At 42.3% G+C, this 14,136-nt stretch overlaps 1 protein-coding gene across 4 annotated transcripts in view; it reads left to right on the forward strand.

The window, feature by feature from the left end:
* Window positions 1–14,136, forward strand: part of LOC137657926 (LIM domain kinase 1-like) — a 431,530-nt gene that overhangs the window by 17,693 nt on the left and 399,701 nt on the right. For all 4 annotated transcript variants that reach the window (XM_068392621.1, XM_068392622.1, XM_068392619.1 and 1 more), the window contains exon 2: window positions 5,287–5,390. In XM_068392621.1, the coding sequence (XP_068248722.1) occupies window positions 5,287–5,390 (104 nt within the window). The remainder of the gene's footprint in view (window positions 1–5,286; window positions 5,391–14,136) is intronic.

Consider the following 14,136-nt stretch of genomic DNA (forward strand, 5'->3'; position numbering starts at 1 on the left):
TTCACGCCTGGAGACTATCCATCATCTCCTCACAGAGAGAGTGCGGAAAGGATGTCTCGACACCTGCGAAAGTCATCCGCAGAAGTCTACCAGGCGAAGTGGAGAGTCTTCTGTGGTTGGTGTCGTGGAAGGGGTATCTCTCCACTCGATGCCACTATTCCAGCAATAGCGGAGTTTCTTGTGTATTTGCGGGAAGAAATGCGCCTTTCAGTCTCGGCAGTGAAAGGCTATCGCTCAGCCTTAAGTCTTGCCTTCAGGCTAAAAGGAATGGACATTTCCTCCTCGCTGGAACTTTCTCTACTCATACGAAGTTATGAACTTACCTGCCCTCAGTCGGAAGTGAGACCTCCTCCATGGAACGTGGTTCGAGTCCTCAGGGCTCTTAAGAGACCTCCGTTCGAACCATTACGCCAGGCTTCTGATCGCCACCTAACTTGGAAGACGGTGTTCCTACTTGCTTTGGCCTCGGCCAAGCGAGTCGGTGAACTTCATGGTCTCTCGTATGACATCGCCCATTCAAGGGGATGGGGGGAGGTAACGTTCAGGTTCGTCCCTGAGTTTGTAGCTTAGACTCAGAATCCGGGGGTGCCGGATCCCCGGTTCGACTCCTTCAGGATTTCGAGTCTCCGTTCTGTAACAGATGACCCAGACCATCTCCTACTGTGCCCAGTAAGGAGTCTGAGGCTCTATCTTAAAAGAACAGCTGCAGTTCGTCCTCGAGTGCAAGCATTGTTTGTGAGCACAGGAAGGACGAAGAGGAGGGTCACTAAGAAAACTATCTCAGCATGGATTCGCAGGGTCATCCACCATTCCCTGAATCCAGACCCTCCTCCGTCACGTCGCCCTAGAGCACAGGATGTCAGGGGCATCGCTACGTCCCTGGCATTCAAGAGAAACTACTCAGTGATGCAGGTTCTACAAGCAGGGGTTTGGAAGCGTCAAACGACCTTCACAGCCCACTACCTGCAAGACGTGACCCACAGGAGGCTCGATACATTCTCTATCGGCCCTGTGGTGGCTGCACAACAGCTGGTCTAAACCTCAGGCTCCTTAATAGACAAGTAGCAGAAGATTGAGGGCATTGTTACCCGGTTTTAGTCTGCATGAATGAAAAGGTATGCCTGGCCCTTATTCTTTTCTTCATCCTCCCCCTCTTGGGAAAAGCAGCATCCTGGGTTCTCTGCACAGCTGACCTCAAACCACTGTAGGTAAACCATGCTTCCTTGTGTTCCTAGTATTAAGATAATACTGTACTGTCGCGTCTCCCATACCCTTATGAGGTGGTATTGGGAACGTCCTAACCTAGAATTCCATCTAAAGGACTCCAGGTCAACTTCCTAGGACGAGTCACACTTCATTCCTTCACACACAAGCTTACGTAGGCCGCGATCCTTGCAGAGCAAGGTACTTGCGAGGTGCAGGGACTCCTTATCTTGAGTTCTACATACTCAGATACTGAGTCCCTGGGCAAAAGCCAAAGCCAGTACGGCTGGGACTTACCACCCTTCCTAAGGGTTAAGTCACCCTATTTAAATAGTGTGTGGTTTGTATTTCGGTTACGGAACAAATGACAAATTCGTAGATAATTTGTATTTTTCCTAACCATACAAACCTTAGCTATTTAATCAAACTTGCCCGCCAGCCCTGTCCCCTGGGATAAGTCCTACCTCTAAGCAAAGTGAACTAGTTCACCGGTGTGTGGGGGGGGGGAGGGGTAGCTAGCTACCCCTCCCCTACCCCCTCGCTAACTAGCGAGGGGGTAGTAAACCCTCGTTAAAATTCTAATGGCTCGTCATTTCAGCTACGCTGAAAGTAATACCCTATTTAAATAGCTAAGGTTTGTATGGTTAGGAAAAATACAAATGATATACGAATTTGTCATACTTTTATTATAAAATTAATTTTTAAATATACTTACTTGGTAGTTACATATATAAAAGGGCCCTCCCTCCTCCCCTCTGAAAACAGGGTCGTGGAATTTCTGAAGAATGTTGGGAATGGTTCTGGTAACCTATGAGAGATGGCACTCATGTATGACCACCTACTGTCATGGCGGCGATTGCCGCGAAATTTGAATTTCTGCCGTGTGTGCGACGAAACGCGGGATTAAGCTATATATATGTAACTACTTGGTAAGTATATTTAAAAATTAATTTTATGATAAAAATACCATATTATCTACGAATTTGTCATACTGTATTTATTTCAGAACCAGATGTTCTGAAAGCTATTTAACTTTTATAAGTACATCTTTACTTCTATTGTTTGGAATTGAATTTGAATTCTTTATTTATAACAAATGATATCAGCGTCAATGACCTTAGATGTCAGGATGCCAAAAACACTCTATCAATCCATCCAAGTGACATTGCTACATAAACCTCATGGAAATGAGGAGAGCATTCCTGGCACTTCATCAGTTCCAACAGCTCCTTTCAGGACACTGTTGATGAGCAACAACACCATGGTAGAGGTATGTATAAACAAATAATCCTATCAACCCGTGTCATCCTGGGCAAGAGAATCTTTTTCGCCGAGAATCTTAGCAGAGCGACTCAGATTATTGGCTCCGAATGGTCTTTGGATCGTCAGGTAGCCAAGAGTGTCCTGACTTTGTGGGGTTTGCAGGTATTAGACCTGTTTGCAATGTCTCAAACAATAAGCTTCCAATGTACTGCGCTCCGTTACTGAATCCCTAATCTCTTAGGCAAGATGTCCCCCCCCCCCCTTTTGCCTTCTAAGGAGAATACTCAACAACGTAGGGCCTGCCTGCAAAAACCTGTTGATGACCCGCATAGTTCTAATTTGGCACCATGCTGAATGGTTCCTGGACCGTCTGCATCTTCTCACAGTTGTGCTAAGGGAGCATCCTCCACAACATGATCTACTCAGACTACCATACCTAAGGCTTTACCACAGCCGTGGAATCTCTACAACCACGACTGGAGGTTATCCAGCATTGCCTCTCGAAAAGGATGTCCGGACACCCCTGGGAGTCGTCTTCCACTGTCTACCTGGCGAAGTGGGCAGTCTTCTGTGGTTTGTGTTGTTGAAGGGCTATCATTCCTATTGATGTCACTATTCCAGTGATAGCAGAATACAGTATCTTTTATACTTGCGGAAGGAAAAACTCCTCTCAGTCTCGGTGGTGAAAGGCTACCACTCAGGTTTGAACCTCACCTTTAGACTAAAAGGAGTTAATATTTCCTCCTCGTTGGAATTCTCTCTCCTCATACGGAGTTTTGAACGTACTTGTCCTCGGCCAGAAGTTAGACCGTCTCCTTGGAACGTAATCCATTTACAGTACTACAATCCCTGAAAGGAGCTCCTTATAAATTGTTGTCTGGCATCAGATTTTCACCTGACGCTTAAGACATTTTCCTGCTTGCTCTGGCCTCGGCCAAGGAAGTCTGTGAATTACAGTACACAGTCTTTACTATGACGCTTCCCATTCAAGGAGATGGGGACAGGTAATGCTTGGCTTTGTCCCTGAGTTTGTTACAGACTCCAAATCCTAGATTCAGGCCCTTCCGAATTGAGAATCTCCGTAATGTAAACAATGACCCAGGTCAACTGCTACTATGCCCTGTGAGGGTTCTTTGAAGTGCTACCTCAAACGGACCACAGGAGCTCGGCCCCAAGTTAACAGAATGTTTGTTAACATAGGAAGTGTTAAGAGGAGAGTCGAAAAGAATGCGATCTCCTTGGATTCATAAGGTGATAGATCGAGCCCTGAATCCTGACCCCTGCAAGGGCAAAAACCCAGAGTTCACGATATTATGGGCATAAGTATGCCCCTAGCATTTAAGAAAAACTATCCTGTGGCGCAGGTTCTACAGGTAGTGGGTGGAAGCATCAGATGACCTTCACCCCCCATTACCTGCAAGACGGAACCCACAGAAACATGGACATTCTCCATCAGTCCTGTGATGGCTGCACAACAAGTGGTCTAAACACCTCAAGCTCCTTGATTGGACAAGTAGTAGATGGGTGAGGGCATATGTTATATGCAATTTAGTCTGGGATGATTGTTGAGTGACTGGCATTTTTATTTTCTTCATCTTCCTTCTCTTGGGCTACAGCACTTATGGTACGCTGCAAGGTGTCCTCAGTCTGCAGGTATGAATCACTACCCTAGTGTAACCTGATATAAGTGCATATAATTGTTATGTCCCCATTCCCTTAGCGCGGTGGGAATCGGGCAACATTCAATGGTTTTCTCCAGGTAGTCCGAGGACTCTAAGAATTGTTACCTGGACAAGTCATATCGCTTAGTTATTATACAATCACAGGGATTGTCCATGTCACTATTGCCCGCATATGCATGAGAGATCAGTGAGGTGTCTGATTGATTCGTCTATCTGTAAGTTTGCACGAAGCATAGAGGAACACTCCACGTCAAAAACCATCCAGTTGATTAGGAGTCTTTCCCTATAAAAGGCAGAATGGTTTGTATTTAGTGACGGAACAAATGACAAATTTAGAAGTATTTTTCCTAATGATACAAACCTTGAGCTGTTTATACAAATTTGTCCTGCCACCACCCATCCCTCTGTAAGTCTTGCCTGCAATCAAAGGAGGTGATTTAGCTCAGGTGTGTGTGTGAGCTGGGTAGCCGGTTACTATCCACTAATCCCCTGCTAACTAGTGGTGGGTAGTTATACCTTGCTAAAAGTCTTACTGTATAGCTAGTTTCCAATTTTGCTGTAAGTATATTTCCTATAAAGAGTTCAAGGTTTATATCATTAGGATAAATACAAATTACTTCTAAATTTGTCATATTTGAAAGTGATTTTTATTTTTCCTAATTATACAAATCTGGAGCTCTGACGTGCTGGCACCTGACACCTGTAAGTCCTACCTGCAGTCAAAAGTGTCATCATATAACTGGTGTGTGTGAGTGGGTTGGGTGATAGGCTATGCCACCCTGCTTATTAACAGTTGGTTGTTATACCTTGCTAAAAGCATTATGGCTTGTTTCAGCTTGCTCAAAAGTAATATATTCATAGTAAAGAGCTCAAGGATTGTTTACAATAGTTATGAAAAATACAAATTACTTTAAAATTTTTCATTGTACTTTTAACATTTACATTTTGTCTATTATTTACTGTAGGGTATTTTAAGTAGCTCATGCAATTATTTTGCTTTCAATTAGTCTAGTCTTAACCATACAAGTGTTTCACTAATTGATAATGAGAACTACACTATATGATTATGGAAAATATACAGTATTATTATTTGAGAAGTTTCGTATCACCCTGAAGTATAAAAGCATTTTATTTTACAGATGAAAACTGTGAAGAAACAACTTGTGCAGGATGCATGAATGTTATAGAAGATGATGAGTTCTTTTCAGCCCTTGGTCAAGACTGGCACACAGACTGCTTCAGGTACAGTGTGGTATTTCCATAATAGATTATATATGTATAGATATAGTTTTAGAGATGTGTTCTTTTCTGAGACCGACAGAACAATTCAAGTTCATTAGCAGATAAATATTTAATGAATGCTGGTAATTCCTGCCTGTTGTGTTACACATATGTATGTAGTCAAGTTGATTTCATTAAGATGCACTTAATAGTTATAGGTATTTAAAGGAGTATTTACAGGTAGTTATTTTTTTATATTCATCCTTTTCTGCACAAAAGGGGTTTTGGTGGTATTGTGTGACCTGTGAGGGCAAACTAGTGCCTTCATATTTCTATGCAACATTTCTACTTACAAAATTTTGAAGCTGCAAAATGAGATGCGAATATTCTTATGACTCACATTGCAAAAAATGTTTAATTTTAAGAAAAGAGATTTGCTAGCAAGGCTGAGAATAAAATAGTCATGCAATAAAAAAAGTTGAAGAAATTGGATTAGACAATAGGAAATGTAGCTGTAGTCCATAACAGGCATAACCATATTAGTATAGTACATATAGTACTGTATATTTTGTATATGTACAGTATTGTACTGTATGTAATGTATTATTTTCCATTTATTATTATTACATTATGTTGTAATAACAACTTAATTTACAGGTATTAACAGTTAGTTTAGGTATAATGAATGATTCAAATGTATTTGACTGTACAGTATTTCATTATAAGATTTAATGTGGTGTTTTGTAGGGTTTGGAAAGAATTAGACAATTTGCATGCAAAATGTGACTCACAACATGAATAAATCACTTTACGAAAGCCACTCCAGAACGAATTAATTTCGTGTTGTGAGGCATTACTGTACTTACGAAATTTTCACTTTGCGGTATGGGATGCGAAGAATTTTACGACTCGCATCACAAAAAATATTTCTGACAATGTAAGGAGAGCCCGACCGTGTCTGAGACTGATTTTAAAATTCGAGTGCCACTAGCCCGTAAATTCGTTACCATCCTCCCGCGCTCCCATTGGTTATCTCCCTACTCGGATGTTAGTTACCACCATGAGATCCTGCTCCCCTATTGGTTAGCATCTGTACTGTATCCCATCATACATCTACGTATTGGCATTCCTATGTCTTTTCGTTTCGGCTTCGGTATCGTACGCATTGACTTAGTGTTAGTGATTTCGCTTTCGTAATAAATGTACTGTATCGTGTGTGATATTACGTTACATCATTAGCCATGGCTCCCAAGAAAGTCGCTGATGTCAAGGGAAAGAAGAGGATGATACTTTCCATGGAGATGAAGATGGAAATAGTCAAGAAATATGAGGCTGGCATGCGGTTAAGTGTGCTCGCGAAGGAATTTGGCCAAATTCCGTCTACAATAGGAAGGACTGTTTTCTCCAGCAAGAGAAGCCATGTCCACAATGAGATAGAGAGACTGCTGCTTGTCTTGATAAAGGACAAAGAAATGGGTGGAGACACTATCACCAAGCGATAATCTGCCAGAAAGCCAGCGCCATTTACGGTGATTTCGTGCATGCTCAGGCTGAAGCCGACGCAGGAGAAGGAACATTGAAACAGGAACCCCCAGAGTTCAAGGTTTCTCGTGGGTGGTTTGAAAAATTTAAGTGACGCTCAGGCATTCATTCGGTGGTGCCTCAAGGGGAGGCTGCAAGCTTTGACACGAAAGCTGCTGAAGCCTTTGTTAAGACGTTCAACGAGTTGACTCTCCGGGATAGGCTACAGTCCCCAGCAAGTCTTCAATTGCGATGAGACTGGGTGTTTTTGGAAAAAAATGCCTTGTCAAACGTACATCATGGCAGAAGAAATGAGGCTACCTGGGCATAAGCCTATGAAGGACAGGATTACCTTTGCACTCTGTGCAAATGCCAGTGGGGATTGCAAGGGGAAATCCCTGCTGGTGTATCACTCCAATACTCCTCGAGCCTTCAATACCCACAAAGTCACTAAGGAAAATCTTCATGTATTGTGTAGGGCTAATGGAAAAGCTTGGGTAACAAGACAATTGTTTATTGAGTGGATTAATATTTGTTTCGGCCCAATTGTGAAAAAGTACTGTATTTGGAAGAGAAGCGCCTCCCTGTGAAATGCCGGCTGGTGCTGGACAATGCCCCTACTCTCCCTCCTGCCCTCGAAGACGATTTTGTAGCAGAATATTTCTTCATCAAGGTTCTCTACCTTCCAACGAATAATGGAAGACATTTGGTAATGGCCTAGAGGTAACTCTCCAGGATCAACAAGGAGACTTGGGATAGGTGAGGTTCTAAACGCTCCTGTGGACAATCTAATACCAGCATGATGTATTGAATCTAATATCTTTAATCGGTTTGGGGTAGCTGGGGAGTATATTTCACACCCATAACTAATTTTGAAAAAAATTAAAGCCTTGTATTATTATAAAATAGTTTTATGGTCTGCCCCCCATGATGTATGGGACAATACTTTTAAAAGATTCAGAGCCTCAAGACATTTAGCTTTTAACGCCTTCGTGTGGGACCCAGGTCAACTTACAATAAAAAATCAATCCTAAAAATTTAGCTTCCCCTACACACAGGATCCGTTGACCTTTAATGTATATATACGGGTCTGGATGTACTCCACGGATATGACAGAAATGGACAATAGTAGTTTTAGTTGTCGTGAACTTAGATCCATTCATATTGGCCCCCTGGATAATTTTGTCAGTTGATAGTCGTAGTTTTCTCTCAACCATTGCCATTCTAGCTCCAGCAAATGATATGGAGAGATCTTACACAAATAGTGTTGAGAGAACTTCCCGGGGAATAACTGAGGATATCCCATTAATTGCTAATGCAAACAGGGTTACACTCAGCACACTACCCTGAGGAACTCCCTCTTCCTGAAATTTACCCCACTCTCACTTTAAAAACTCTATATGGAAGAAATGACTGAATAAACAGTGGTAGCTTTCCTCTTAATCCCAAGTCATGAATGGTTTTAGGTATACCATATCTCCATGTAGTGTCATATGCCTTTTCAAGGTAAAAAGACTGCTACATGGTGCTGTTTGGAAGCAAAGGCTTCACAAATAGAGGACTCAAGTCGTATCAACACATCAGTCGTTCAGTACATTTTTCTGAATCCACACTGAATAGGTGATAAAATACCCTTCTTTTCTAGGTACCACATCAGTCTTGCATTGACTATCTTCTCCATGATTTTACATAAACAAGATGTCAATGCAATAGGTCAATAGTTGGCTGCTAAAAACTTGTCCTTACTGGGTTTTAAAAAGGCTAAAATAAGGGCTAGTTCCCAAACACCTTGATAACTATGATCATGCCATATTCTATTAATAATGCTTAAAATAAATAAAATTTTCTTGAAATGTACATGTTTAATCATTGCATATGGAATTCCATCGGGTCCAGGGGCTGTCTTGTTACAAGTAGCAAGTGCAGAATCAAATTATCTTTCAGTAAAAGGCGAATTATATGACTTCCCTTCCTATTGCAAAATTTGAAATTTTCTTTTCTTCGATGCTCCTGTACCGGTGACCAGGAGCTGCTACACACTTGCATGATTTTGAAAAATGATTGATCAGCCAAAGCATTGGCTTTTGGGTAAAACAAAAAACAGTCTTGATATAATTAGAGGTAGGGTGCTTCCATTTAAGATATCATCAACTCCTCCATGGAAATTACCAGAGATATCTTTTTGTAAATATTTTATTAGTGTTCAAAAAAGCATGACTGAATTAGAAGCTAGGTCTCTTTTTATGGAACATGTTGAAGAACATAGGAAATCAACTTGTATATATACTGATGGCTCCAAATCTGATGCTGGTGTTGGATTTGGAGTATGTAGTATTTCTTTAAACTGTGGAGGTGGACTTCCTCCAATATCTTCCATATTTACTGCGGAATTAAATGTTACACTAACCGTTATTAAGAAAATAGTGTTAAAAGAGTAGGGCAATTTTACCATTTATAGTGATTCAAGAAGTGTCCTTCAAGGTTTAGAAGGTTTTAACTCTAGTAACCCTTTAATTTTAAAGATTTTAGAGTGGCTTTTAATTATTGGCCTAAAAGGTATAACTGTTCGATTTTGCTGGGTTCCGGCACACGTATGCGAGTCTGGAAATGAACAGGCAGATTTACTGGCAAAGAGTGGTGCAGCCGAGTTACTACCAAGAAGGTATCCCATTCTCTGTCATGATTTTTTTACCAGCAATTAAGAATTCTATTTGTAACAATTGGCAACAGTATTGGGGGAGATTAACGAAAATAAGATGATAGAAATTGCGATTGTTGTATCCCTTTGGAGGTATGATGGGATGCCCCGAAAATGGGAGACTACTCTTTGTCGTCTCCACATTGGTCACACTCGGATAACACACGAGTTTCTGCTGGCTGGCCAACACCAACCATAATGCGACGACTGTTTGATACCCTTGACAGTGAGGCATTTATTGACTGAATGCCCCACTTATAGCACAGAAAGAAATAGATATCTGTTTGAGGTTCCTGGTGAGGATGGCAAGTTCATCCTTGTCAAGATCCTTGGACATATGTCGTACAATGCTAGTGGCATTTTTAAATTTACATCAGAAGCAGGTCTTTTCAATGCTATTTAACTTTTATGACATATTTACTTTTCTGGTTTTGATTAAATATTCTTTTAATCTTTACCTATACAGTAGGCCCCCGCCATACGACATTAATCCGTTCCGGAGTTGTTGTCGTATGGTGAAAATGTCGTATGGCGGGCAATAGAATAGCTAATGCGTGCAAAACCCTAGGTAAAAACATTGAAAATTAGTACGTAACAAAATAGTATAGTAAGCACTTTACTACAGTATACAGTGGAACCTCTACATACGAATGTCCTAACATACGAATTTTCCAACATCCGAAGTAAAATTCGACCAAATTTCTGTCTCGACACACGAAGTGTTGCTCCAACATGTGAAGTAAACAATACGCGTACGTGTGAAATTTTCTCGAAAGCGTCAACCGTGGTTTGTTGTTGACACCGCTAGACGGCAGCACATCGGAGGGACGCCAATCGAACGTCACCTTGATCAGTCCTCTCATCTCGTGCGCATCGTGTGGTTGTTCTCTATTCGCTCAGTTATTAACAGTGTTTTTTATCTTCCTTTTTCACGTGTTGTTTTCTGTGTTTCGTAATTATGGGTCCTAAAAAGCTTAGTTTCGGTTCAGGAAGTAGTACAGTACAGTAGTAGTGGTGAGAAAAGGAAGAAGTCAATGCTTTCATTAGAACTAAAGCAAGAAATAATAGAAAAGCATGAGGGAGGTGTACATGTTAGTGATCTGGCTAAACAATATCGCCGGAATATGTCTACGATCTTGACGATCATAAAACAGAAGGCAGCCATTAAAGCAGTGAAACCTTCGAAGGGGACCACAATTATTTCCAAACGTTGTAGCCTTACCCTTGAAGAGATGGAACGTCTTTTGTTAATATGGATCAAGGACAAGGAGATTGTTGGCGATACAATCATTGAAACGATCATTTGTGAGAAGGCCAGCGCTATCTCTGGGGGTGACGCGGGGGAGAGTTCAGCCGACCCTACGACGGAGGAATTCAAGGCGTCTCGAGGTTGGTTCGAGAAATTTAGGAAAAGGACCGGGATTCATTCAGTTGTTCAGCATGGAGAAGCTTCGAGTTCGGACACCAAGGCTGCTAAAGACTTTGTTAAAAAGTTCGAAAGCATCGTGGCGGAGGAAGGTTACTTAGAGCAGCAGGTGTTCAACTGTGATAAAACCGGTTTGTTTTGGAAAAAGATGCTTAGTCCAACGTACATTACCGCCGAAGAGAAGAAAATGCCTGGACATAAGCCAATGAAGGATCGGTTGACTCTTGGGCTTTGTGCCAACGCCAGCGGGGACTGCAAAATTAAGCCTTTATTAGTTTACCATTCCGAAAACCCTAGGGCATTTAAAGCACATAGAATTAATAAAGACCTGCTGCATGTTCTATGGTGTTCTAATTCTAAGGCTTGGGTCACTAGGCATATCTTTGTGGAATGGGTAAACGTAGTTTTCGGCCCTGCTGTCAAGAAGTACCTTCAAGAGAGGAATTTGCCTTTGAAGTGCTTGCTTTGTTTGGACAATGCACCCGCTCACCCCCCAGGACTCGAAGATGATATCATCGACGAATACAAATTCATCAAAGTGTTTTATCTTCCACTGAATACCACCCCTGTCTTCCAGCCCATGGACCAGCAAGTCATCTCTAATTTAAGAAGCTGTACACCAAGCACTTATTTAAGCAATGCTTTAATGTCACGCAAAGCACCAACTTAACTTTGCATGAATTTTGAAGGAGCCACTTTAATATCGTGCACTGCTTAAAGATCATAGATCAGGCTTGGGAGGGAGTAACTCGTCGGACCCTGAATTCAGCTTGGAAGAAGCTTTGGCCTGATGCTGTTGCTCCCAGAGATTTCGAAGGTTTTGGCCCAGAGAATGAACCTGTGCTTGCCGCCGAGGAAGATGTCGAAGAGATTGTATCCCTTGGCAAGTCCATGGGTCTGGAGGTGGATGAAGATGACATCACCGAACTCGTCGATGAGCATCATGAAGAGCTCACCACCGTGGAACTCAAGGAGCTGCAAGCCATGCAGCATGATGAGTTCCAAGCGCAGTTGAGTGAGTCGGAGGAGACCGAGGAGGTAGGCCAAATCTTAGGTACGGCGGAAATAAAACAGATGTTGGCATATCATCAACACGTGGTTGATTTCATCGACAAGCATCACCCACAGAAACTTCAGGTTTGCCGTGTTATTGCGCAGTTCGATGATGTTTGCTTAACTCATTTCAGAAAAATCCTCAAAAGTTGTACCAAGCAACTTTCACTCGATAGTTTCTTTAAAGGGATTTTGACGAAGGAAAAATCTATTTCTGGGGAGAGACCTGTGGCGCCCGGTGAAAAGAGTCCTTCTTGTATATCTTTTCTGATAAAACCTTCCAATTATACCAGAGAAAGATAAAAGCATGGAATGCTGAGGTTACAACCCTCGCGCGAGCACCTTTTGGGTGTCGTGTATAAAGCAAAGGCGCGTGAAATCCACTATTCACAGGTTGTCTTCCATTTAGTTAATTCCTTCGTCAAAGGGATGGGCCGATACAAAGGCCCTAGCCAACCCCCAGTGCCACACCACCCACGCCACGACGCGAGCGCCATCTGAACAACATCCTTCTGTATTGGCCATGATGGCTTGGAAAGGAAAGGGTGGGATCGTGTAAAATAAAGGGGAAGGGTTTCACCGGGCGCCACAGGTCTCTCCCCAGAAATAGATTTTTCCTTCGTCATAATCCCTTTTCTGGGTCGACCTGTGGCGCCCGGTGAAAATGTACCAGAGAATGCCTTCCAAGCCCAACAATAACTACTAATTTAATAAGGGGAGAGAAACAACACCATGTAAAGAAAATCATATATAATTAAGGTAAGTAGGCATAAAACATAAACTAGCCACAGGGTATAGTGAGAGTAAGGTTAAACAAACATGATAACAGGGAAGCCTCCGAGAATCAGAGGACAACATGCAACAAAACTGACATGGCTAAGAATATCCCAACCTTATAACAACGGTAAACAATAATAGTTACAATCATATTAACCTAATATGTAATAAACTTAGGGCTAACGAACCACCAAGGAAGCGGCGTCGTGGTGCGAGTGGCGGGTAGGAGGGAGAAGAGAAGAGATGGATGAAAGGAAGAACAAAAGATCAATGGGGAGAGATAAGGCTCCCAGCTGCAACCGTTGGGTATTTAAGAGCCTGGAAGTTCTTTAGATAGTGGCGTTTGAAGACCATAGGAGATTTCCAACCCGTGTACTTCTTAAGGTCATCAAAGTCCATATTCTGGAAATAGTTGATGGAGGTAGCTACCGACCGGATATCATGAGCATGGGGAAATGATCCCGGATTGGCTTGTTTAATGAAGTATAGGATCTGTTGCCTAATGCCACGTATGGAAATGGTACCTCCTTGTTCTCTGATAAACAAGGGGCCAGACGATCGGGTAGCAGTCATGGCTAAAAAGGCCCTGAGAGTGGTGACCGGACATAGAGAAGTATCTTGGAGAAGAGGAATAATCTTCCAAGGGGACCACCTATTTTGGGAGTCCTCGTTCTTAGCTAGGAACGCCCTGTCTGGTGAAAGAAGTACCTCACCTGAAGGGAGGAAATCCATGTTCTCTGAGTTTCGTGAGAGAGCTGCTAGTTCTGAGATTCTGGAACCCGAGGCCAAAGCTGTTAGAAATAAAGTCTTCCTAAGAAGAGTGATATAAGAGTAGGATTCGTTGTCCGTGTCGGAGGCCAGTTTAAGGACATCATTTAGAGACCAAGAGACCTTTTGAGGACGAACCGAAGGTCGAAGCCTAGCACATGCTTTTGGAATAGATGAGAAATAAGACTCCGCCAGGTTAATGTTAAACCCAACCAGGAAGACTTTCCTCAGAGCTGACTTAATGGTGGTTATAGTGCTAGCTGCTAGGCCTTTGTCAAATATGGACCTAAAGAAGGAGATGGCTAAATTAGGAGTCATAACCGAATGGTCTGAAGTCCTTAAGAAATCCGCTAGTTTCTTAACCGCCGAATCATATTGGCGAATTGTTGAGTCCCTCTTGTCTGATTCTATAAAGAGGACATTATCTGGGTCGATGTTTGCGTCCCTACGCGCCGCAAACTTCATGAAATCCACAAAGTTAGGGTTTTGGCTATCCTTGAGGAATCTGACACAGTCCGAGTTTG

Source organism: Palaemon carinicauda, chromosome 18, assembly GCF_036898095.1.
Source record: "Palaemon carinicauda isolate YSFRI2023 chromosome 18, ASM3689809v2, whole genome shotgun sequence".
NCBI lineage: Eukaryota > Metazoa > Arthropoda > Malacostraca > Decapoda > Palaemonidae > Palaemon > Palaemon carinicauda.